The 27,382-nt window shown below is 41.0% G+C and overlaps 1 protein-coding gene across 3 annotated transcripts in view; it reads left to right on the plus strand.

The window, feature by feature from the left end:
- The first annotated feature begins 3,214 nt into the window (after nt 1-3,214).
- The window catches only part of RNASEH2B (ribonuclease H2 subunit B), a 44,568-nt gene continuing 20,400 nt past the window's right edge, over nt 3,215-27,382 (plus strand). For 2 of the 3 annotated variants that reach the window (XM_054837318.1, XM_054837303.1), the window contains exons 1-5: nt 3,215-3,346; nt 15,916-15,987; nt 18,909-19,016; nt 21,289-21,365; nt 23,949-24,069. In XM_054837318.1, the coding sequence (XP_054693293.1) occupies nt 3,283-3,346; nt 15,916-15,987; nt 18,909-19,016; nt 21,289-21,365; nt 23,949-24,069 (442 nt within the window). In that variant the 5' untranslated portion in view covers nt 3,215-3,282. The remainder of the gene's footprint in view (nt 3,347-15,915; nt 15,988-18,908; nt 19,017-21,288; nt 21,366-23,948; nt 24,070-27,382) is intronic. The other variant, XM_054837308.1, reaches the window with a different exon arrangement.

A 27,382-nucleotide genomic window follows, 5' to 3' on the forward strand; every position in this document is an offset into this window, starting at 1 on the left:
AAAGTTATGCATGTAAATGTTTGAACCACTGAAGCGTAAAATAGATAAACTTGGCCCATAAATATAATTTGTTTGTTGAAACAGTATAAAATGAAACATAATTGTAAGTGGAAACATTTTTGTCTTTCAAATGCCAGCCTTGACTTGACTATGAATCACAATGAATATTCCTTCTAAACATTGTTTTGCTTCTTGCTCCCAGCAAGATTTAAAAGTTGCTTTGCTTAATGCTGCCATAGGAGGGGGAGGAAGGGGCAAATCCCACAGCTGAAGGTGGACAAAGGTAGCGTTTGTTTGGCAGCAGAAAATAAGTCATTTTTGTTTGGCAAAAAAAGGTATGGTTGCATTTGCATAGACATTTGGATTATGAGAAGCAGCCCTAGCAGAAAAGAATGGACAGCGTGCAGGTGAAGTCCAAATTCACATCAAACGGCTCTGAAATGTGTAAAACGACTGTCCTATGCCGTCCCATATTGCGTGCATTTAGGTCTCTGGACATGATGAGTCATACGGACCCAAATGAGAATACCCATGTGTGTAAAATTAAGATTTGAGTATTTACAATGATATCACCACAGCAGTTCAGGGCAGTCCGGTGTTTTAAAGTTCAGCATTTTCTTTCTGGGAGATATCATCAAGGTTTAAAAGTGTTGGCAAGCCTGGAGGGAAAGTGTTTAATTCTTAAGCAAATAAGATTTTAGTATCATCAGCTCCTGACAGAAATCCCTAATTAGTATATCTTTTGTTTATAATGATATAGTATATCCTCTGTTTATAAAGACAGATAATATGTCTCAAATGTGCATGAGTAACAACAGAAAGTTTTAAATATTTAATATATATAAATTACTGCATTATTTTTATTCCAAAACTGATGTCATTCTAGAGCCTTAACCAGGCCCATTTGAGAATTTTCATTCAGGGCATTTTGAAGTCTCTGAGAAAAACATTTCTACCTGCAGGTTCCGGGAAAAGGACATTATAGATCCCAAAGCCAATATGTGTCTAGAGATTGTGGGAGATGCTCACAGATCAAAAGAAACGAACAGCTGGAATGACCCATTCAGTTCAATTGATGTTAGGAGTGATCAGCATCTCTGAAAATTAGCTTGCTTACCAGGTGCCTAAAAAAGGATGGATTGGTACTTTGACAAATGTGAGCTTAGTAAGTCGGTTTTGTAAATGCACAGCAATGCTTGCTGTAACATTTCCATCACACACCACAGTCAGGGGGGAAATAGGATGTCTGGAACAACAGCAGGTTATGTCTTTAGACTTGACCTGACACACACGGCAGCTGCAGGCTTGCAGGGATGGATTCCTGGCTTTTCCAGAGCTTTGTTAAGCTCAGTGGTGTACAACAGCCTGTGACTCATCGTCATTTTCAGGACTGGAAGCCAAATCGACACTGTTATTTACAGAGAACCTTTTCTTGATATGGAAGGCTTTCCTTCTAGGAAGGTTTCAAACACAGCCACCAGCTTTGTTCTGCTCTTCCAGTGCTCTTGTATGGATTACAGCAGAACAGTCAGGTGACTCTCTCTTTGCTCACCTAAGTACAGAGGAGGGTTTTACAAGACCCATCAGTGAATGTTGCAATCCAAGCATATGCTACAGCAAATTGCAATCGCTTTGAAAGCAAGTGATTTCAGCGGGGACTTCTTCAAAACACATCATGCGGTGTGGTCTTTGGCACTTAGATTTTGCCCTACTTCAAGCAGGGAAAAAAATCAGGAAAATCAAAATAAAACAAATTTAGATTAATGTAATCTCAGAGTTATGAATGTATATGCTCAAACTTCAGGAAATTATTTTTTTCGGCCTTACATCAACTCAGCTGTTTTGCATATGTTGGCCTTGGTTAGTGCTGCTCTGTCTTGGGGCATAGATGTTAATATGTTTCTAATATTTGTTTCATATCTCTGAGATTTGCAATTGATATGTATACTTTAATACTTCTGATAACATACAATATTTGTCTCCTAAATCTCTGGGACAGTGGCCATCAACCCATTCCTGTGTTGGTAAAGCTAAGTTTATGTATGTATGTACAAACGTATGAAAATATGCATAAGTGTGGAACTTATTTTCTGACTACGGCTCCTCGGTGTGATCTGTAGGTATAGGACCTATTTAACAGGATCATTTTATACACCAGGGAGGATTGTGGCTCTGCCCAGGCCCAGCCTTGGAGGACTGAAGTTCCAGAGTGGCGGAGGCTGGCACCGCACCTCTGGAGAGGGCCTAGTCCAGCTCCTGCTCGGGGCTGGACCAGCTACAGTGAGTGTTCAGGGCAATGTCTGGTCAGGTTTTTAACATCTCCATGGATGGAAACTCCACAGTCTTTCAAGGCAACCTGCTCCAGTGTTTGACCACTCAGCTGGCACCACTGAGAAGAGCCTGGCTCCATCCATCTTGACCCGCCCCCCCCCCCCCTTCCCCCAAGGTATTTATTTACATGGATTAAGATTCCCCCTTGCTGAAGCCTTCCCTTGTCCAGGCTGAACAGCCCCAGCTTTCGGCCTTTCCTCATATCAGATGTCCAAATCCTTTAATCACCTCCGTGGCCCTGCGCTTCTGCCTTTAGGTCCACTCATCGCTCCTAATAGAAGCTGTACCCCCCTCAGGACAAAGCTTTCGGCAGGGGTCGGCGGCGATGGGGCAATGACAGAGACTGTTCAGCTATGGCCGACCGAGCGTCTGTCACAGACCCCTGCAAAACGGTCACCTCCCAGGCTGCGATGGGACAGGGTTAAAAAGAAGCTTTTGCTTGCCTCAGGGTGTGAGGGGGAAGGCGTGCATGGGAAAGCAGTCCTACTGTCTGTCCGCTCCTGGACCGAGAGGGGGGAGAGGAGCTCCGAGGAGCTCCGCGACCCCCTGCCTGCCCGCCTGCCGCTTCCCGCCCCACACGCCCAGCAGCCCGCAAACCACTGGCGGGGTGAGAGGAGAGGAGACGCTTTGCCGCTCTCCGTCCCCCCCGCAATGGCTTGTACCATCTCTCCACGTGGGAGGGGGGAGAGAGGGGAAACGGCAGCGCAGCCCCATTCATCTCAGTGCCCTGCTGCCGCCTGCCCCCCTCTCCCGCCCGCGGGGTGGCGCCGTCCTGCCGCCACGCGCGGGGCTGCGAGGCGCGCGGTCGCCGGGTGGGCAGTAGCGCGCGGCGCTTCTTTCCGCCTTTCTCCCCCCTCCTTCTCCCGCTGTGCGGCCCCGCCCCGGTCGCCATGTTGCGGCGGCGGCGGGAGAGGCGGCGGGAGCGCAACTGGCGGCCGGGCTGTACGGAGCATGCACGGCGCGAAGCAGCGTCCCGCGGACGCGCACCCTGGCCAGTGGGTGCTCATTGCACCAGGTAACCCGGCGGGGGCTCCGAGGTGGGACAGGCTCTGCCGCAGCGCCGATCTCTCATTCCCCACCGCGCCCCGCTGACTGGCCCTGGCGGTGCTTGCCCGCATCGCGGCGTGGCTGGGCCGTCGCTCGGGCAGGAGACGGGTGCTTTTCTCCGAGGAATGGGGCAGGTCTCTGGGCTGCTGTGTGCAGCCAGCCCCAGTCCTGGTGTGGTAAGGACGTTTTGAGACACAGCCTTTATACAAGGCCGTACAGAGTACCCCCTTTCTCCTCTCCAGGGACCGTGTTTCCCTCACTGCATCTGTGCTTTTTATTTTTGTATGTCATTAGGGTTTTCCAAAGGTCAGCTCGCCTCTGGCTTGCGAACAGCGTTGTGAGCCCTGGGGAGAGGAGCTGTAGAAGAGAGGTCTTGTCACCGAGGTCCCTGATGGAGCCTGCTGCTGGCAGCCCACCTTTCCTCTGTCCCCTTACCCCATTCCTGCATTTTTTGAAGGAAACAGTTTAGTGCCCTAAGCCTCAGCTTTAAAACAAACTCCTTGGAAAGCGTTACGTCCTAAGCCAGAGTGAGATCTCCTCAGCTCTTCCTCTCTAGGCTAAAGAAACAGACCTTCACATGGCAGCTCTGCAGATGCAATATTCACAAGGCCTTAAACGCCGTGTAGGCTTAGTTTCTCTCACTTAGCACTGAATAAATGGGAAGATGCCTTTGCTCCTTTACATTTATTTCTGCCTAGTATCAGGTTTTAAAATTTTACATTCACAGATCACAGGAGGTTTTTGTGTTAAAGAGCATAAGTGCAACAGGATGTGCTCAAACTCTAAGACGCTAAGAGGAAGGAGGCATTTCATAAGTGCTTTTTTTTTTTTTAGTTTGCTTTTCTAAGGAAATGAAACTTCCACAATTATCTGTGGGTTAGCTTTGTACTATGCCTATTTCTTACCCCACCCAAAACTTTTGAGGGTTAATTTCAACCAAAGCTGATAAAAAGGAGGAGCTCTTTGGAGTAATTTTAGGAGTTTTGCGAAAATGACGGCATTGATGTGAGAAATGCTATAAATGGCACCACTGAAGGGAAGGTATAGGAAGAGCTTAGTTCAGCAAAGGTTGAAAACAAGGCAGGAGCTCAGTGTTGGGACATGCATCCGTAAGAAACCAGGCTTCTCTAGTTACATGAGAAACAGAACCAATTGTTATGATTTCAGTGATTCCTTTCTTCCTCTGGTTTTAACTTTTCAGTTCCACCCTTTGGTATCTAACATGCTTGATGCCTAAGAAGGTAATTTGTAAGTGAGGAATTCCTTTTTTTTGATATTGACTCTCTGCAGGCTAGGATTTAAAGCTGAATCTTGTATCAGATGACTGGCTATGCCAACAGATGTCCATACTGTGCAAATATTTACAAATATGCTTAACTTATGCATGAGTAGTCAGTTCTGTGCAGTAAGTTAAATTCTTCAGTAAGTGTTTGCAGGATTGGAGCCAGAGCTTGTAACTTTCATGAAGCCAGACAGTTTGTATTACCAATTATGCCAGCACAGCTCAGAAAATTTATATAGTACTCCAGACCTGTAAGAAAGTTTATTAAGCCTTAGTAGAACCTCAAAGCACATAGTGATTTTTTAAAAAAGTCTGTGGCTGATAATCTCAGAACTCCATGGCTGATGAGACTTGCCAATCATATGAATAGGAGTGCTGAAATGAAATAGATTTAATGATTTTTAGTTTGGTTTTAACTTTTTTTTTTTTCAGAAAAGAAGTTTTTAAAGTTACTGTCTATCACTTTTCAAAGTTTTGCATTTCTTACCTGCTTTGTTGAATGGATCTAAGAAGTTCTTCATTGACCATTTAGCAGAATTTGTAGTAGGAAGACCTGATTACTTTTAGGAATGAAGATGGATGTAGTTGGATTTATAACAGAAAATGCTTTTTCTTTGACTACATTAAATTTTATTCATAGGGCAAACCACATCTTCATAATACTTGGCATTATGCTACATACATGCATAAAAACAACTGGTGTAAATAATTGCAGGATCTGGTTCTGGATGTGAGTTTAGTACCATTGGTTAATAAGTCTACCAACAACTTCCAGGTGTAAATAGCCTATTTATCTTTTTGTATCTGTGGCCATTATCCTGTGCATAGTCAGAGGAAGCAGCAAGGTATATTTTAATGCTATGCAAGAGGGTCTAAAACTTTTCTTGTAATAAGGGTACTTTCTGAGGTCCTGGTTTCAAGTGCTGAGAAGCAGAGTTGATGTTCAGTCAGCAGGCCAGTCACCCTGTGCTTCATTTCAATCAGTCTTTCCTATGTCAGTCTTTCCTTGGTCACTGTTCTTAGCAGCAACCTGATGACACTCTTTGCTCTCACCAGCCCCTTGCCACACCAAGACACTCAGGCTGTTTGGCATGGGAGAGTCACACAAGGGAAGTCTGAGTAGGAAGGGAAAAGGAGAGGCTCAGACAGTCACATCTGGGCTGGCTGGTAAGCAACTTCTAGGTGTGGTAGCAAATTTTACCTTTAGAAATGGTAGCCTGCCCTTGTCCCGGCAAGACCTCTTGTCATGGTGTTTCTGCTGATACTTATTTTCATCCATGGAGGCAGGATGATTTGATATGCCAATATAATCATCTTTTGTTTTGCTTTTATAAGCATAATTATTCCTATGTTAGGGATTGAAGCACCAAGGGCAGGACAAAGGGGAAGCCAGAAGTCAGGGGAGAGGAGTTAGCAAGTGTTGGTCTGGAGGAGAAGATAGGATAAGGAGAGGGTGGTAACCATGTTAATCACTCCTGAAAGGCTGGAAGCCACTAGTATACATTGTGCAGCCTACATTTAGAGGAAGGTTGAGAAATAGATGTGAATAGTCAAGAGAGAAAACGATGAACAAACAAGAAGAGGGTAGATGAAGGGATGGTTGTATGGAGGGAGGTGAGGAGGACAGAAAGCTTGGGCATGTGAGTAGGGGTTGAGCCATGCATGCTGGGCTTTAAATAGAGTCGACTCTTTGGGCAGTTTCTCCAGTTGCAGATTAACTATGCTCTGGATATACAGGCACCAGATTTGGCCTAGAGCAGACTCAGCTCAGCACTAACAGTTTATTAGTTCAAGTGCTGTGCCATGTTAACACATCTCTGCTATTTCCAGGACCAGTTTTGCAGTGCAGCTGCTTTCAGACAGTGTCTGAACTAATAAGTCCTGATGGACTGAAGCTGGCTTTGTGCAGACCCACTTGGGTGTTTCTGTGCTGTGCTCCACGTTCCAGGGGATTTTATTAGCTTGGCTGGAAATCCGGATCTGAACTTGCTTTGTGCAGGGTAGTCGACATCAATGGTTAAGAAGACCTCCTGAATCTGGAGTTCTGGAGGAATCATGGTACAGAGACACCAAAGTGCTAATAAGTCCTGAAGGACTCACATGGACTTCATTGGTGGGTGGCTGAGTTTCCAGATTGTGCTTTTCTGCATTTCTCGTAGCAGTTGGATAATCAGGGATGTTATATTACCCATGTATCTGAGCCCCCCTTTACCCTTGAGAATGTAGAGCTTCCTATACAGGCTTGCTGTCGTATTGGTCTAGCTACTGAACAGGTACAAGGGAAAAAAGTAGCGCCTGAGGATTAAAACCCGGCCATCTCACAGCTTGAAAGTTGCTAATGATCTGCTTTAGTAAAGGAGATTCTGTCTGTGTTTTCTGAGTATTCATGTACATTTTTTTTAAATCCTCCTACCTGAACCAATGAGATACTTTTTCTGTGCATATAGGAAATTTCTACTTTCTTTGTGAGTTGGGCCCATGGAACTACCATTTTTAATGTTTTATCTGAAAAAATTGTCTAGACAGAGAAATAATACTGACACCCCACCTAATTGTAGGGTTCTAAGGCCGGTGCTCTGAAAAACCCTCAAATACTGCTCTAAAGTCACTGTGCATGACATAGATCTGATCTAGGCTCTGTATAACAAATAAACATTTTTATGTAATGGCTTCAAACTGGTCTTACCAATAGCAACCAAAATCACACTAGCTGCTTAACAGGATGAGTGTGAAGGGCAGTGCCTTTTCAGTACGCTTTCTCAGGGACAGGTGTTATGTCAGAACTGGAACTATTTATATCCTTCACTGGTTTTAGCAAAGAGGTCAGGAATTTAAGGCAGTTTAAGTCTGGTGTTCCACTCTACACCTAAAGTTAAGACTGCTGTATTTAATTTGTTCTGTGCTTGTCCGTATTTGGAAAAGAAATAGGGGTTAGCTGCAAGCTGAAAATTATTTTCAACCTTTATTTTTCTGAACTAGACAAGTTCAGTTGACTACATTTTTTCAGTCTGCTGTTTTCTTAAACAGTAAATTGATTAGCTTTTTTATTGTTTTATAGGAACTGCCATATGAATAGCACTGGAAGGATTGCAAGGGGGGAGAGAAATTTAACAATCCTATTATTTTTAGGAATTACTTATTTAAAAATAAAAGGAGCAGTTTCACATTAGACTTGGCAAGTTGTTTGAACAAATCTCATATATGCCAAAAGTCAGATGGAGGCAGAAATAAATGGACTGCGATGCCAAACCATAGGGCATCAGCACACATTAAATTAATCCTTCGCTCTTTCAAATGAGACTAAGGAACTTTTGTCTCCATGCAACAACAGAAGAAGCATTTGACTTGAAAATTTGGGGTCATATTGAGAGAAGATGTCATAGCAAAAGAAGCTGTGGAATACTTAATGCATAAAAGTAGTTTGCTTTAAAACCTGAAGTAGGCAGGTTTTGTATTTTTTTTTTTTCCATTCTCGCACCTTGCACTTAACACTTTGGTACATGGTTTTATTTAGCGTTTAAAAAAACAGTTCAATTTATCTGCTACAAAATAGACCACACTGCTGGGCTGTTAGGAGCTTGATTCAGAAGTTGTAATGAATGTCAAAATCAAGCAGGATACTCGAACATTAATACTTCCAGAATAATGTAGATAAAGAACTTGGAAATAATGTTTACAATAAACAAATATGTATAGTTTTTAACAGCTGACTTAAAACATTAGAAGGATTATATAAAATATGTGCACATATTTATATACCTTTTTAATAAGGTGAATGTGAATACACTTATTTTAGAATTTAGCACTCTGTGGGCATATTTTACTTAACCTCCTCCTAAATTGGCATTTGCATCTCCTGAACAAAGCCTTTTGCCTGCAGGTAATTTGCACCGTTTCTTATATGTCATCTCTTAAAAGGCATACTGAGCTCAGCTGTGTATAAAGCAGATATAACTGGCAAGCTAAGGAGCCAGAAGGAAGCACAGCAAATAAAATAACCGAAAAGAGATGTTTTAATGTGTAACACCATCTCCTACTTCTGCTTTCTGCCATCTGGCTTGGAAGAGACCAACTTATGCCAACTTAGGCCTCTCTGCACATGGGAATAGGGCTGATTCAGCCAGTAATACAGCTGCACCAGTGTTGACCCTATAAATATTGAGAAGGGAAGTCTGAAGTTTTTATCCTTTCAAGTGATAACCTGTTCTTGAACTTTTAAAGATTGACCTCTCTCTCATTCAGCTCAAACCCCTGCATGATCTGCCTAGTATCTAGATTTCAGTAACAGATGAATTAGTACTGTCCGTTGCTGCCAGTGAGTGCATGAACATGTTTTTTTTGGCCAAAGAAGTGAACTGTGCCAGCATAAGGGGAAGCAAAAAGATGCTCTCAGGCAGAAGTTTTAATATTTAGCTGTATTGCAAAGCTGTGTACTGGAGCAAAAGACCACTGAAACCACCTAGTAGCGTATCCATGTGAAGTTTTGCTCAAGATAGAAACCAGTGCCATTTTTAGATATCATTGTGTTTTATCATAGGATTTTCAGGTGAAATGGGAGCCAGAAAGACTTTAAGGGGTGTAAACTATGTCACATTAAACGTTATTTCCTTAGGGCACTGAATAATAAATGCTGTGATTACCAAACTGGTAGCCATTCTGTCTTTTATAACAGGCACGGCAAAAGTTTCCTCACTGAAGCTAGTACTACATATAGTCAAGGAGAGGGTAAGTTGGTGAGGTAACATCAAGTTAACATAACTGAGTAACAACTAAGAAGGTATTTCCAAAAATTGAGTGTGTGCAAGTGCAAAGCCCTACCATTATATGCAAGCACCTGCAAAAGAGGCTGCTTGCAGAGGTAAATCGAGCTATATGCCATTTAGTACTCCCCTGAGAGTACTGTGAGCCAAGGAAGCAACAATGAAGTCTTACAGCTCATCTCCTGCTTTTCTGCCTCTGTAAAGTCACATACGATCTAGTTTTCTAATTAGCTTACACTGGTCAAAGACCCCAGTGTCACATATAGACTAGGTTATATGCTATCCCATCTGCTCCTGCCGTGGATTCTGTCCCTTTGTTCCGGTGATCATGTAACCATATGGTGAGTGAGAATAGCTTACTGATCTGGGTGAAAATTAATACTTCTTTTTTGTGACTGGTTATTTCTCAGCTGGATCAGTGAACTGAGCTGACTTGCTGTGTGGCCATGAGATTGCTGGTTTTGACGGAAAGCAAGCAGCAGAGATGCGCAACAGGGAGGGAGCACAGCTGGGGACCTCAGGACTGCGCTTTTCAATGGCCTGTGATCTTTGGTCTTTTAAAGCCATTCATGAAACTATCCTCAGTCTGTATTAATTCATTATGTTAATAGTTAATTACCTTGTAACTTATAAAAATTGTCAAAAGTTTGGGTGATGCAAAGTACTATTTATTAATTTTCATTGGGCATTTTTCAGGGCATGCTGCAGAATAGAGGACACAGGCACTGAATTAAAACCGTTTACTTCAGGGTTGACTGATTCTAAAAAGAACGTAAACAAACTGATTATTAGATCTAACATAGCTGTACCCTTAGGCTACATAGTTTAAAGTCTTCCATAAAATGTCCATTTAATGGGCTTCATCATAATGTCTCCATCTGACACACCTTTCGTGCATGGCTAGAAGTTAAGAAGGGAATGGAAAAGACTTGTGTAGGTGACGTATGGTTTAATATCTGTTTTTAAATGAAATCTTAACTTTATATTTCCAGACTTTTAAATAATCCTGTTTTTCTGCAGGGTGATGGTGGTAGGGAAATTTGTGCTCTCAGAGGGTTTTTTCCTCTTACGCAATTGACAGATATTTACAGCCTTTTTGCTTGCTTGGCTGGCAGCTTTTTGCGTGGGAATTCCATATAACTTGATATTAGTCTGTTATATATAGTATTCTACAAGCAATTTAAAAAAAAAAAAGTGAATAGACCTTGCATCATCCTTAACAGTTTCATAGATCTTAGTGGGAGTTTTATGTTCTTTTCCAATTTATTCAAGTTGCTGTACCAGCTAACACTTTTTTTTTTTTTTTAATGGCCATATTCATTAGTGCCTCGTATCTATCCATTGTGGAAGAAATTATTGCCAGAAATCCTTTGACAGCTGGTTCATTTTCACTTTGTTCTGTTTATATATTTTATAGAATTTGCCTGGTTGTATGTCTGACCTCCACGAAATACGATAGGCTTTTCTCCTTTTCTCTAATGGAAAGCTTTGTTTAAGCTTTTATAGTCTCTTTTGCTCAGCTTCAGGATTCTGAGGTTCTGTCTGTAGACTCCAGTACAACTGATGGATATATCACCCACATTTTTAGATGGACTTTCTGTGATTTGGTTAATAGTGAATGAACAGTAGACTGCAACTTAAGCAAAGTAGACATACTCATCAGCCCAGTGTTGGCATTTAATTGTCCTGCATTGTGCTTACTACCTCAGAACTCCCTCTGGTATAAGCTGTAGCGGTACTGCATCTAGACTGTGCGTTGCTGGAGGTGTTTGTAAGCTGAGTAGAGGCAGAGGCATATACTTGCAGGGGATGATACAGGTGGGTTTAGGCTTTCGGTGAGTTCATCTGCCTCCTGGAAGTGCCCATCGTCTGTCTTCCCTGACAGTTTAGAGAGTGGCTTGCTAATTGAGATACCTCCTTGGAACAGGATTAATTGAACCCCTCTGTACCCTTGTATCAGGTTTTTTTTTATCCTTCTAGTGAATGTTGTCCGAGGAGAACAGCATGCTATACTGGCACCTCTGTTAGTAAGCTGACCTGTACAGTGTGTTACCTGCAGCTTACAGCTGCAAGACAGTTGGTAGAGAGTATAATAGTCAGAAAGGTCTTACCTCTCTCACTTATTATTCTTGTAGATGAACAAGTTTCTCAGGGCTGCGCTATGGAAACTTGTAGTAAGCGTAGTGGCAATCATCTGATGTTTTCCTTTAGGATTTAACAAAAAAAAAAAAAGCTCTTTCTGTAATGTCCCTTTTGTCTGCTTATTTTTTGTCAGATTATTTCTTGTCTGGATGTGAATCCTAAAATGAAAAAAACCCCAAAACCTAGTTTAATTCTTAGTTTTACTAGAAAATTGCTGCAGTACTGCTTTTTAAGAAGTCTTTATTTGTTTAGCTGTAAGAGATCTTTGCCCGAATATAAGGACTGATAAATGTAATGACATTAAAGAAATCCAGTTACCTTTCCTGACTAAAGGCCAGACCACACACAAGTTAGGTTTGGACACCTAAATTCAAAAATCCCTTGCTCAGCATTTTCCTAGTCATGAAGTGTTTAAATTCAGATAAATAGGGCCTTCTTCACCCTTAAGGCCACGTTAAGGCCATTGTATCCAGTTTTCCCAGCAGGTATTCTCCCAATGGCCTCTTTCTATATGCCAACATGACATCTAGTAGAGCCAATCTGTAACAAAAATATGCTTCATGTGCCCCTGGAAATGGAGTGGGGTATTGCCTATGTTTTGAGGAAACTGACTCTGAAAGAAACTCAAAGAAATCACTTTTGCCTTTGCCCACTCCTTCCCTTCTTCTTGTATGTGTGCACATTTGACACTGTCCCGCATGACTTCCTTGTTTCAAATTGGAGAGACATGGATTTGACGGATAGACCACTCGATGGATAAGGAATTGGCTGGATGGTTGCACTCAAAGAGTTGTGGTCAATGGCTCAGTGTCCAAGTGGAGACCAGTGACGAGTGGTGTTCCTCAGGGGTCGATATTGAGACCAGCGCTGTTTAACATCTTTGTTGGTGACATGGACAGTAAGATCAAGTGCAGCCTTGGTGATGACACCAAGCTGTGTGGTGCAGTTGACACGCTGGAGGGAAGGGACGCCATCCAAAGGGACCTTGACAGGCTTGAGTGGTGGGCCTGTGTGAACCTCATGAAGTTCAACAAGTCCAAGTGCAAGGTCCTGTACATGGGTTGAGGCAATCCCAAGCACAACTACAGGTTGGGCAGAGAATGGATTGAGAGCAGCCCTGAAGAGAAGGAATTGGGGGTATTGGTTGATGAGAAGCTCAACATGACCCAGCGATGTGTGCTTGCAGCCCAGAAAGCCAACTGTATCCTGGGCTGCATCAAAAGCAGCGTGACCAGCAGGTCGAGGGAGGTGATCCTGCCCCTCTACTCTGCTCTCAGGAGACCCCACCTGGAGTACTGCATCCAGCTCTGGGGGCCCCAATACAGGAGAGACATGGAGCTGTTGGAGCGAGCCCAGAGGAGGGCCACAAAGCTGATCAGAGGGCTGGAGCACCTCTCCTGTGAGGACAGGCTGAGAGAGTTGGGGTTGTTCAGCCTGGAGAAAAGAAGGCTTTGGGGAGATCTAATTGCAGCTTACCAGTACCTGAAGGGGCCTACAGGAAAGCTGGAGAGGGACTGTTTATGAGGGAATGTAGTGATAGGACAAGGGGTAATGGGTTTAAGCTGAAGGTGGGTAGATTTAGATTAGATGTTAGGAAGAAATTCTTTACTGTGAGGATGGTGAGGCACTGGCACAGGTTGCCCAGAGAGGTTGTGGAGGCCCCATCCCTGGAAGTGTTCAAGGCCAGATTGGATGGGGCTTTGGGCAACCTGGTCTAGTGGAGGGTGTCCCTGCCCATGGCAGGGGGGTTGGAACTAGATGGTCTTTGAGGTCCCTTCCAACCCAAACCATTCTGTGATTCTGTGATGAGTCTATGTGCGTTTCCCTTCTGGTAAACCATCTTCTGTGGTGGCTGTGTGGAGAATGTGATGTATAGTCCGATCCCATCAGCACAAGATACTGTGACTGAAGGCTGCAAATCAGACTGTTCATTAGGGTGTGATTACTGCTGTGCAGTGATGAACCCCATGGAGCTTGGGGACAACCAAAGAAGTAAATGGGCAGAGCTGTGTTTGTCTTCACATGACAAAGAGCTACTGGTTGAGCCAAGACAGCCACAGGGCCAGGCTGTGTATGCAAAGGGGCAGAGCAAAGGGTGCTGAGCAGAGGGTGCTGAGCCTGGGATAGCATGGGGCAGGCCTTAGTGATGGAGGGCATTTATTGGGTTGGGAAGGCAGAGGATTGATGAGGAAGAGATGGGACAGTGTATCCCTTGGGTTTGTTATGCTGAGTGGTCCCTATGTGCAGGTGTCTCCCAGGCATAGCAGGGGTGCATAAATTCAGTGTATTACTAGAAGGTTAGGAAAAGAACATATCAACTAAATAAAGATGTGAACTTCATTAAAAACAGCTACGTTAGGAAGGATTGTCTACTCTAATTGTCCATGTTATACAAGATGCAACTTAGGGCTCAGCTGGACTCATTCCCAGCATTCATAAATCTATGCATGAAGAAAGCAGAGCGCTAGAAGTTCCTTTGGGGTTTTTTTTGTTTTGCTTTTTGTTTTAAATTTTGAAACTCACATTTAGTGTGTATATTTTAACATGTTCATGTGAAACACATCAAAGTAAACACATGCAGTGTGTTTCTTTCACTGTCATTAATCACTGTAGTGTTCTAAAAAGTAACAAAAAATACACTAATGTTAAACTGTGGTCAAGAATTGAAATATACACAGCTCTAGAAATTTGAAGTCTGCCTTTGCCAGGGCAAATGTAGCTTGACAACCGTGTGTGTTTATGTATCAGCATATGAAGCAAGTCTGGTTAGCAAATACGGACTTTTTAGTTAAAAACCCTCAACTTGTATTGAAACTTTTTAAAGCACTTTTTCAATCCATCTGAAGACCCAGCTAAAAATTCAGGGGAAGAAAATGACTGTAAATTCTCCGAACCACTCTGAGAACTATTATCCTCCAACACTTTATCACAAAATGCACTTGCTTTTTAAGCCCTGCTGATGTCTTTATATGGGCAATTTCTGTTAGTGACACAACTGAAAAAACAGGAGTGGATGTGAAAGATGAGCATTATTTGGGGCTTTTTTTGCCACTGAGGTGTGTTGGGGATAAGCTTTCAGCCAGAGTGGAGGACAGCTATTTTTGGTTGTACTTGAGGTTCCTACTTCCCTGTTTTCCATAGAACGGAACTGTGCTGTGTCCCTCTCTGCAAGCCTGGATGCTGCTGAAAGGGGAAGGACGATGTGGCACTTCTGTTCATTCCAACAGCCTCTTTCGTGAATAGCTGTGCAGCCCGCCTCTGCTGCTCTTCTCTACTTTCCTCAGCAGCACCATAACGAAAATGTCAGCTTGATCCCTGTCAGTCCATTCTCTGGGGTCTGGATACTGGTTATGTATGTGAAATGCTTTAGTCATTTTCCTTGCTCTGATGAATGCCTCTATGAAAGGAACTGGGACAGAACTGGCAGTGTGCAAGCTGAGAAAGATGATGCTGTCATGTTGCTCTTCACTCAGATGTGGGAAGTTGTTTTCATAAATATAAGTTAGACTTTCTCTACAAAGAGAACTTGGATAGAATGTAATTAACTGGGGATCCTTATAGATGTTTTTTCAGACTTGAATCAGCATCCTTGTGGGAGCTGTTTCCTTTGTAATTTTTTTTTTTTAATTTCACAGAGAAATCTTACTTTTATGGCTCTGGTTTTCTGGGTTTTTTTTTGCTTAAAGACACAGAAAAGAGAACAACTGTCACAAGGCTTAAGCCAGAGGTGCTCTATTCTCTCACCTTCTTTTTCCTGAGGGGGGAATTAAATGCACTCTTTATTTTTCAAGATTATACATAACAGATAAACAAGTGTGCATATTTTTCACAGAAGTAACAACCACTCAGACAATTCCTGCCCCATATTCCTGATTAATCTGACTTCCTGAAAGCTTTAGATAACCACTGTTTCTTCCCACAAATATTTTACCTTTTGCACTTTTAACTTTCTGATGTCCACACTGTGCTTGGCCTAAATTACCAAAGCATTCTCATTGTCTTTTTGACTAATCAGGGCAACATATCAGTTCATCTCACTTAACTGAGATGTCAAACTTTGGAGCTGTCTTGCCTGAGGCTCTCTAGGGGGAAGTGGTTTTCAAAACCTAAATCATCCCCAGGTGCATATCTTTCCTATGGCAGATAGAGAGTGCCAGGAAGTCTGGAATCATAATTTAGGTGCCTTGATCAGGTAGGACGAATTTGGGCTGAGGCATATAACTTTTAGGCAGAAAATATGTGAGTTTTGAAAAAGTGTCAGTCTAATTAATTCTGAATGTCTTGGAGAAGCATGGCAGAATGTGAAATACTTCTCCACTTACAAGTTCCTAACTTTTTCCTCTCCCCTTACAGAGGCTGCTACTGACCCCCCTAAGACACCTGACAGCGAACCTTTGTTTACAAAACTGCGCAATCCAAGCACAGGCAAGTTTTGGAATTGTGACATTAGCCTGTTAATGTTCTGGTTGATTCCCTCCACCACCAACAGATTCATATTTTGCAAGCTGAAATAATGATGATAGTATAAGTCTTATGTGCCAAAGATACTGCTGGTGATGCCAGATAGTTAATGCTGTGCAAACATTTAGGATTTATTTTATAATTTTAATTGGTTGAAGTGTTTATTCATCAGGAATATTGGCAGCACAAAAGAAGAGGTGTAATTTAAGTTCTGTTTTTAAGTGCATTGGTTTTGGGGAGCTTGCAGTGTTGGGTGTTGAGTCTGAACTTTTTTTTCAATCCAAATTTAGGCTTCATAGCATTCATATTATGCTATAAAATAAATAGTCAGAGTTAGAAGAAGTGATTCAGTTATACTTACCAATCTTTTTGAGTCTTTTCATTTTTAAATCTAATTTTCTTCTTTCCTTGGTCCAAGTAGTGGTGTCTCTTTTCTTGTTAATAGATGATGAGGCACTTTGAATTCAGAATACATTGGAAAGACCAGCAAATGCAGGTGATATAATGACACCACCATCCCACAGTTAACTTTCTTCTAGCCCAGTTGTTCTTTTTGTCAAGGATTTGTTATTATTATGTGAGTCATGTAATAATTGGAGTATGAGATACTGCAACAGAAACTTGCAAGGCCTTTGTTAGGGTTAACATATTTTGTTGAAAAACACATGCTGTTTTTTTTTTCTTTTTGTAAGCTCGTTTTCTGTAGATTTAAGTTGTATGTTTTTGTTTTGAAATTCACTGCTCATTTATATATGTTTGTAACCAAAGTTGTAAGGTACATTTTAATGTCACAATATAGTAACTTCTCCTTGTTTTTGAAAGAGGAAAATAATTAAAAACAATAGATACAAAATGTGAAATCACTCATCATGATACCTGTTTGATTGCTCAGATTTACAGTAGGAATATATAGCCATGGATATTTTCCACCTGCTGTATTATATTGGCTTTCTAATTTTTTGCATTTTTAAAAGCGTAGATATTAATTTGCTTTTCTCTGTGGACGAAGAGATCTGTTTACCTTGTAGAATCAGATATCTTGAGAAAGGTTTCTGGGGAAAACCTGAAGTACAATGATTGCCTGGGTGTGTTCCTTCAGAATTTACAGGAGCTTATTTATAGGCCTGCATAAACTTTCAGTTATGTAGCCTATTATAAGTGTAGCGTCTGAAGATGGAAGGACTGAGAACACCCTATTAATGTATTTTCCTTGCATTCGGGTTTAACAGATGAATTGTTGATGCCAGATATTGTATAAATATGCACTGAAGGACTCAGCACATTATAGAATTCATGCTAACCACTTTATTAAATAAAAGTATGCATGGTCCTTTTTATAGACAGGTAAAAAGGACAAAATTTCTATCCCTTACAAAGACTACAAATTAGGTTCAGCCTGCAATTCAGAAGTATCACAAGAAGCATTTTTCAAAGTGCTGAATGTAAAGAAGGGAAATAACCACACCAGAAGACTTAAGCAACTAATTGAAGTGGTAAAGTTGTGAGCAAAGCTGCCTAGGTTCTCTCTCCATTCCCTAGAGTTTCTATCTAACGACACTGTTGGGAACCTGTGGTGACTGTCCTTTTAACATAAATAAATGAAGGAACTGGAGTTAGGCAATTGAACGGTCCCTTTCCCAGGATTTCGTAGCTCACCACTGCATTTGGCTAGCACTCTCACTGATAGGAGTCTGAAGTTGTTCAGTGAGCACTTCTGTGAGTAGTTTGACGTCTGGTGTTGATCAAACTGTGGTGTAGACCCTTGCTGAGAAGCACATGGTAATGATTGAAACCTCTGCTCCTCCTTGTATCTACTCTTCTCTCCTCCCCCTCCCAAAAGAAAAATTATCAGAGAACTGAAACTGTATCCTTAGGTGAGGTTAAACATCTGGTCAGCCTTTTGGATAAAGGGGGAAAAATGCATTATCAGTCATTTTTGGGAAGAGATGTGTCTGCCCATTTTAGCTGACCTCCATCCGCACCTAGGGATCTCCGCAGACTGAGAAGGCGGTGCTGACATCAGCTTGCAGGGGCTTACATTGAGACTTTTTTGAGCCAGCCCATAATCTGCAAGTCAGTGCAGCTTTGCAATTTATGTGTTTGGAGTAGGACTGCCGTGTTGTAGTTGTTCTTGTCTCTTGAAGATGGATTGATAACCAAGACAGGACCAGACTCAGCTGACCAAATTTCAGTGACCCCTTCTGTGGTTCTGGCAACTTTCTGGTTTAGATATGGAAAATGCCAATCCTGTTTGCAATATATTTGTCACCCTTTCATTGTAACCCAGAACTAATGTGAAACGGCAGAGCTGTGCTATGGAGTGGCCTAAAACAAAGCTTTCCTTTTCCTTTCCAAACTATCAAGACTCTGATGGGCACTTCAAAGCATCTCCCTTTAGTTTCCTTGTTCACCTTCTTTGTCTACCCATATTGAGTCATCAGCAATCCATTTTGATGCACACACACAAAAAAATTACTTCAAATTGTCACTTAAAGGTTTGAGACTTTTGTTCCCCTAATCCAGAGTCTGATATCTTGGAGACAAACTTGGAAGGAGTTTGTTTTCCACCTTCCCCCTTCAGTACAGACAAAAGCTGATTTCTTGAGTGATTTTGTTTTGTGTTTGGATCAAAGGCTTTGTGTTGTAAGATGAATTATTCGTACATCTTATGTATTGATTCAAATTCAGTTTGGTTTATAAAGCTAGTAAATGAACATCTGTATATAATAGTTTTCTTTGTCTGAGCTTTCTTTGTAGTAAGTTTATGTAGAATGTGTGTATGTTTGTGTGTCTGTATGTATATAAGGCGCATTCTTCAGACTTATTGGGTATTCTTTTGATTTTTGTGAAAGCTTACAAACACAAACCAGATTTCTTTTCAACAGGGGAAGCAACCCTTTACTTATTCAATAGTGGTGCACAGCAGCTGTTTGAAGTAAAAGCTTTTCATGAGGAATATCGTTCCTGGTTTATAGGTCAGACTGTTCAACAAGGTGAGTAATACAACGTATCCTTCCCCCAACTGTAACTAATGTTCATACACAGACCTTCCCTCTTTCTCCTAGTAAATTTACAGGTGTTTTTCCTAGTTGTTTGAGGCATGCTGCATCACATCCCCACCTTCTGACACACTTGTTTGCCATCTGGATTTAACCAGGGCTGGGGGCTTTGTGGTCTCTTTAAAAGGCTGCCTTTGGCAGCCTCAGTTAGACAGATGTTCATTTGCCTTTGAGGAAGGGGGAGGGTGCGGGGGAAAGTCATTCAATTGTATTTAAACTGAAGTGCCATAAAATACTTAGCTTGCCTTGTCAATCAGACCAGCAAGTCCTCAGTGTAAGTAAAATACGTGTTATCCTACAGGAGAGAAAAAGGGCTGGAAGGCCTTAGCTAGCTAAGCAGAGCGGTGTGTTAGAGCTCCAAGAATTGGAATGTATGGTCTTGCTTTCTTTTAATTACCTCTGTAGTCCCCTGTTGTGAGTACTGGGTTCTCAGGATAGGCCTCCTGTCTGAAGGTGCAGTTTCAGTGTTTTCTCTGAAGTGAGCTCATCTATATGTACCATCCCAGACATTCTCTGATCTTAGCTCACCTTTCTGAAAATGAGGAGGAAACTTTCCTGCTTGTGACAGGTTTAATAATCCTTTATCAGTAAGGATGTCATTGGAGTAGTGTTTCTCTGCCAGCATGTCCATAGACCAAGCAATAAGTATTAATTCAGGAGATGAGGATATATTTATTTTGTCCTTTTTTTAACTAGGAAAAAGACCATTTATAGTAATAAATAAAAGCAACCCCAGCAGACGTATGCCTTCTTTAATGGTAATATCCCAAAGCGTGTGTTAACTTTTAAACATCCTCTGCAGGTGCATATAGCAATGCAAGCAGTATGTCTGTGAGCTTTTCCTTGCTCCACCTGGGACTGAGCCAAAAGACTGGGTCTGCTCCCTGCTCCCAATTATGTCCACATTGTATTCGCCCCCTCCCTTTCTAACCTGTATTTTGGCCCTTGAGAGCCAGTTGCCTTAAGGAATCATTGCCTCCGTTTTCTTTAAAAGATACAGGGGGAAAAATTGTTCCTGAATGTTAGGGCTGCTGCATCTCTGAAACAGTCAGGGGAACAACACCACAAAAAAGCTGTGCGTTTGCAGTTAAAACAAATTATCTTGTTATCTGCAGAGGTCTTTATACAACAATAGTGAGTCTGAACTGTTTAGAACAAATAAAAATACCTCTTCCTGGAGGTACAGTGGAAAGCATTTAAATGGAGGCTTTGAGAAAGTGGCTAGTCTTTTTTTTTTCCCTCCAGTTTTACTATCAAAGCTTTCAGGTTTCTAAGTTCTGGTGCTTGCTTTGCCTCACTCAATGCATCATGTTAGTAATACAGATGTTAGACTGGGTATCAGCTATATCCAAAGCATGTTCTTCCCACCCCATCTTTTGTTGGTTTTAGGACCATTGCGATAAGATTTCCTTTTCTTTAATTATCTTAATCATGTGAGTTAAAACAAAAAAAAATTACATTTATTTGCTTTTGGTTTGCTAATGAATGTCAATTTGTCATCAATTATTTGGTCTCATTAGTGAATTTCCTTGATGCTACATTGTTTTCAATTATCTACAATTATACAAAAAGCCTGACTAAGCCATTGTTGTGCAATGAGCTCCAGGTGAGCAGAGGTGTCTATTTCAGTGGGAGACCAAGTTCTTCCTTTGTGTGTAACTTTGAATACAACATGGTGAGCCATATTTTGTGATCTATTTAACTTTATTTAGTTATAGTAGGAGACTGCATGCAGATTCTCCCCTTACAGATGAGAGGCAGCTCTAACTTAACTAGTTCTTGAAATTCTTTCTTGCCCATCCCACCTCTTACGCCAGCAGTGTTGCCTTGTCCAGTTTGAGGTGGAGTATACTGGATAGATCTGGTATCCCAAAACAAGTTTCTGTACCACCCAAATCTGCCAATAGAGGGCAGCTTCAATTTTGCTGGTTTTGATATAGTCCAGAAAAAAGCAAAACTAAGAGTGCTTGAAGCCAGCAGAGTGCTTTGGTTTGACAGGGTTAAGAATTGAGTTCTCTCTGTATTTTTAATATAAAATCAGAAATACTGTTTTCCTGCCCATTTTATTACAATATTGGGATACTTACTGAAAAAAGTAATTCTCCTTCTCTTACCCACATTCCTGAAAAACATCCTAAAAACCCAAAAAAGGCCAGTATATTGTGCCTCTTGGTACTAAACTTACTTTTACATACCTGTCACTTAGATGGGCGCCTGCTGTTTGTTACACCGATGGACCCCTTGTTTCTGATACTTTACTACCTCATAAAGGCAGAAAAGGAGGTAAGCCTGCTTTATTTTTTCACTGCAATTTTTAGGAGAAAGCATTATTTCTGACTTCATTTTCTGCAGAATTTATGTTAATTTTACAAAGAGAGGCTTCCATAATAATGGGAATTTAATTTGCATTTAGATGCCCAGCCTAGAACCATTTTTGTTTGTGTAAAGTTTTTTGGTCAGTAAAATATATTCCAGGAGTCAGCTTGCAATCTCAACAAACTCTATTCACCTCCTTTTTAAGAGAAGCAGACAATCTCTTTTGTCGTTTTGTGAGAGCCTATCCCAGAACTATTGAATTTAAAATGATGGGATGTCAGCAGAGTAAAGCAAACTAGTACCCTTTGAGGCATCAGTAGATGAGTGATTTTGGGAAAGAAGGGCAGAAGAAAGAATAATTTAGATGCTATGGAGGAGGAAGAAGAAACATTTCTGTGGCAGTTCGAACTTGAAAGGAAACATTGTCTTTTTACAACCAGTATTTGTAAAGATGTGGTATCATAGAACAGCAACGGGATGATCAAGTATCCAAAAGTTGGATAATTAATAAATGGTTTGAGTTATGTGTGTGGGAAAATCTCACTTAAATTTCCAAAGTGTATCAAAAGGCATAGGCAAAGTTATTGATTTATTGTTTATTATCTGCCTGTGGAAAGAAGGGCATTTAAAAAAATGTGCATGTTGATTTTTTTGTTTGTTTCATGGAGGCAGTAATTTCACTTTATGCATCCTAGGAGGTTTTGCTCTAAGAGCATTTCCTATAAGGTTGCATGCTATTTTCTGCTTTAGATTGCAAGTGGAGAGTGCAGGAGAACAATTTTTGTATGGTGAAGAAATGAAGTCCTACTAGACGTTTGTAATAGTAGCCTATTGTTCTGTAATTATTTTTAAATTATTTATGGTATAGGATGTGCAAATGTATTCTGTATTTCTGTGGTCTGTTCCTGCTTCAGGGTGGCCCATCAGAAGAAGTCATTTCACAAGGAATAGTTTAGCTCATTCTCTAGGCACTGTGCTGTGTTTGAATTCAGCATCTCTTTGGAAGCTTTTATGCAGAACTTAAATTAGGGAAATAGTAAATATCCTCTGTCTATGTGGTAGAGTGCTGAGGTAGCCTGAACAGAGGACTGTCCCTGCTGTTTCTGTGCATGGGAAGAGTCCTGTACTGCCCTTTACTTTCTTGGTACATTGTTTTCTAGGCCAGGCATGGTGTCAGATAAATGCATAGAGGTGTTCTGGATCCCAAATAAGGGCACATGCATTCCTGCAGTGCCCTGCCTAAGTTCGCGTATTTTTCAGTAAAGGGGAAGTCTTGAGGATTACGTTGCAGCTACCTCATGCAAGGCCAGCCTGAATGCAGTACAGTCACTTCTGGCTTGAACTAATGACTACCAAGGTACCCACTGGGTATCTTAGGATCATCCTTTGCACCATCCTTTGGTTTTGATAGGGTGATGCAGGGTTGCTTTAATATGTCTTCTGGGCAAAGCCATCTCCTATCCAGCAGACTTTCTTGGTTTAGGCTCTGTGCCCCTGCACAACGTAAATGTGGCTGTCTTGCTTCAGGACACAAGCAGGTTTGTGCAGGTACGTTACCTATAGGAAACAGTTTATTGCAGCTTTATTTCTGCCTCTTATAACATGCTTTTTGCCATTGTTACTGTGCCTTTTCTTTTTTAGGAGAATAAAACCTTTAAAACCTTTCTGTTTTTTTTTTATTTTGGTTTGGGTTTTTTTTCTTGTTTTTATTGTGCTCTAGCAATGGGTGGTTGCTTAATTAAGCCTCAGACTGTCTAGCAAGAGGATTAATTAATAATGAGAGCAGTATACCCAAGTGCTGTTTTTTTCCTGCTGACCAGTATAATGACTTCAGCTTTGGCTCCTGAGACCGTGCGCTCTCTAAGGATGGAGAGCTCACTGAGTCTTTGTACTGATGCGCTAAAGGATCTTTCCAAAGGGAGGGCTGCCAGTTGTGCCAAACTGTGCTGAATGATTATGCATTGTTTGGCAACGGCAAAATTTGTTTGATGGTTCTGTCATGTGTGGGGCTATTTAAGTTGTGCCAAAATCATTTTATATACATAATCTGGCCAAACTGGAATTGACTTTGCAGAGGTGAAAGGTTAATACTGTGTTCCAGAAGCTGCCCTGCTCCTTTGAGATTTATCTTTATGGAAGGAAAAGCAAAATTTCAATGGAAGTTATGACACTGGGTTTAATCCAATAGGTTTTGGTCTAAAACACTATTGGCACATACTGACTACTGTGTCTTATGTCATCTTCCAAAAAATTTTGCTGTACTTCACATTAGTTTCTCCCCATGTTGTTTTAAATTTGGTCTTTTAAGTGCAGTAATTGAAGAGTTCAGCATTTTGCAGGTATTTACTGCTTTGAAATAAATATTTATACTTTGCTTTGTAATCAGTTTCTGAATGCATCATATGTTACCATTCAAAATATGATCTTCTTTAAATCCTTTATTTTAAAGCCATGGCCGTTGTATGCATATAGATTTCTATATATGTGTAGTGTGTGTATGTGTCTTAACATTATAATGATGCCTTTATAATCCCTTTGATGTATTTTCAGCAGCAAGGAAAGTTCCAGCCACTTGATCAAGTTGTGCTAGACTCAGACTACCCTAGTTGCCCATTGCTGCTGAAGTGTGCGGATGTTAAACAGTACATACATCATGTAACAGAAGAAAAAGGTGAAAAAAAGGGGCTGGGTGGCAAAAATAAAAAAATACTGGATTTGTTAGTGCCACATCATTACAAGATAAATTTAAATACTGCTTTTTGCTTTGCCAGACACCTAAGGTGTGCTGGATGAAGCTGTACTTTAAAAACAGAAGCTTAGGCTTAGAAGTCGTCATTGTAGTATTGTGAATAGTAATGTGTGGATCTCAGATTATGTGCTGTAACTCTGAAATACTCATGCAGTCTTGTTGCTAGATGTCATAAAAATGATAAACTGATTGGAGCTGGCTTCTGGACATTATTGTATGTGTTGTGAACTTTCTTTGCCTTTTGATGAAAGTTTTACATCTCTGAATTCTTTATTTAGTGTAGGATGGTCTGGTGTGGAAGAAGTTAACTCTTGTCCATTTGACTTTTTTTCTCCCTTTGTCGCAAAGCATTCAAACAATAAGTAGGAAAAAGCTAGAGAAGAGAGAATATGCTGCTAAGAAAGGACAGGACAATTTTTCTAGCTTTGCATAATTTAATGTTGTGGACTTAAGTTCAAAGATGTAATTTTTTTAAAAAACAGAAACCTTGATTGGGATGCATGTATGAGAGAGAAAACCTAAATGGGAAAAAAATAGCAGAGTATCCATTCTGTACACAGTGTCTTCAACCTTTGCCTGGAATTCCCTTTGGTATGAGGACTTTTATTTGAGGACAATATATGCTTTCTAGGGAAGAGGAAGGAACATTACATATTTTTTGCAGTTTGGCAGACCTGCAAAAGATGCAAGACCTCAGGTTTTATATTCAGACCTTAGGCTTGCTGACTTCCTGGTAGTGAATGGAGATTTACCTACACGCAGATGGAGATCTACAGAAGGAGGTACAGGATTCTGAGAACATGGAATCTACCACCAAGTGCAAAACAGCTAAGCTGTCTGACCCTTATGCATGTAGAGCTCCTCCAAGGAGGAGCACAGATTAAAAGACAGAAATATTAGGAATTTGCTTTCACTAAGCACTCTGCCCTTGTCATTGATATATATAGGAAGAAATATGTAGGTGATCTAGAGGTAATTGGGAAGCAGCAAGGAAAGATGATGGAAGAACCAAAACCCTGCTGAGAAGTAAAACACCAGACCTCTTTATTGCTCCATAGAACGTCAGTGAGAGGAGGTGTGTAGTGTGTGTTTTTCCTGAAAGATTTATATGTACAAGTTTAAATATTTTCTGTATGATATGGTGCATATGCAGTAATGTAGGGCAATTGCTTCCCCCAGAAAATCAGTTTGAACTTCAGGACAGGACATGTTTCCATTGACAATGATCAATTTAACAAGAGAGCGGGAAATCTGGGCAGCAAGACCATTGTTACATTCTTGCTGGGACCAGGGCAGTTGGGATTATGTGGTGTTGTGGTACTCCTGGATTTCCAAAAGGACCTTCAGACAACATATAGTTACATTCAGTATCATTGGGAGCAGGCAACCTTTTTCTTTGGGAGAGTTCTGACTTTTGAGAACGCTTAAGACAGGTGCATCTGAACTGCAAAACTACTTTTGCCTTTCCATGAAGTGGTAAATACTTACAGTAAAAACTATTGTTAAACTTCTCAGTAATTGCTGTGCCCTGCAATTTGTCTAACTGGCTAAGGAATTAGAGGTGAGAGAAGGGGTACTAAACTTCTGTGCACCCATCTGAGAAGGTGAAAAATCATGCCAGATCCTCTCGGCTGTCAAACTAAGAAGTCTGTATAGGAATGGAGGACAAGGTCTGGATTATTTTTCTGAAGGGGTACTTCGTCCAAACAACAGTGCTGCCTTTGGACAATATTTATGTTCCCTTCTTCTTAACAGCAAAATAAAAAAATAAAGTATTTGCTATAGGCAAGGTCTTATAACTTGATCTAACCTCTGTATCCATTCTGAAATTGTATTTGCAGTTATCCATCAGAGCATCCTCTGATAAACTGTATTCTGTCAGACAGTAGTGAAGATGCTTTACTGCTTGGTATTTTGCATTGATGTTTTTAATAATGCATTATGTACACCTGTAAGTCTGTGTCATTTTGCCAGCAAATGATACAAACTTTTGAAGAAGTTATGTTCATATCCTGGGGTTTTTTTTGAAATGTAAGATAAAAATTGTTTTTGTCATTAAAGCTGTACACACGCATGCACACCAGCTGTATGTGATGTTCTCAGACGTCCATAGGCATGTACCTGCATGTACCTGCTGCTTCTTTTCTTGTTCAGGTTTGGGCTGGGTAGAAGGTAACAGTGGGACTTTTTCTTAGGATTTCTTCCTTTTCTTAGAACACCAAGCATATTGTTATGCAACAAACACGTTGGCGCTTGCTTGCCTGTCATGCACAGATCCCCTTTCTGTTCAATCCACTTCTATGTGTTTCATATTCTCATGCCTTTTATTGCCTGTAAAAAATACCAGTATTATGACTAAGGTACTCTTTTCTAGCTCTGAGACCTGTTGTCCACTTTGTAGCCTTTCTCGTTTAAGGAGTGGGGCTTTAGGGCAAGAAGCAGAAGCAGGTGGTGTATTGAGTCTTCTGCAGCTCTGATCTGTTTGGCAGAACCTAACAACATAATTATTTCACTCTTAATTTAATCTTAAGGCATTTAACATCTGTCTAACAAATTCTTACCCTAGAGTGCTCACAGTTTACACTTACTAAATTAGCAGAAAGTCCACTTTCTCTGGCCTCCGTGTTGAAGGGCACTGAAAATTCATTTTGCTGGATTAAATTCCTGGTTACCTGCTTTAGTAGTTGGGGAAAGGGTGTGTTACAGCTTGCTAAATCTGGGTGAGGCAGGTTGTTTGCTAATAAATTCAAACATGGGATAAAAAGTACAATAGAGAAGGTTTAAGAAAGGGTTATGAATTCCAGTTCTAGAGTATTACTCTTTGGTTTTGCAAGGCAAAAACTGCACTGTGATCTTGTCTGATGTGATTAACATGAAGAGCCAAGAAAACTTACCTGATTAGAATAACTAAGTAATATTGCCAGGCTTGTATTCCCAGAAGGTTGGAAAAAAAGGGGCCATATGAGTTTCAGAGTTATGGAAAACACTGAGAAAATGGATGTTAAAATGTGCTTTAGGCAGTTTGCTCAACAATACATCAGGGAAACTTCCAAGTCTACATAGCGATTACCCGATCGCTGAACATATTATTTAATTGTAGAACCACTTATATTCCATCTGTATTTCTCAAACCCAATCTTTCCAGATGTCTCAGACCAGTTTTATAGGCACCAGACACATTAGGGAACAAAAGGCTTTCCAATATATACTCATATTATCAAACATAGTCACTAAC

Source organism: Grus americana, chromosome 1 (genome assembly GCF_028858705.1).
Source record: "Grus americana isolate bGruAme1 chromosome 1, bGruAme1.mat, whole genome shotgun sequence".
Lineage (NCBI taxonomy): Eukaryota > Metazoa > Chordata > Aves > Gruiformes > Gruidae > Grus > Grus americana.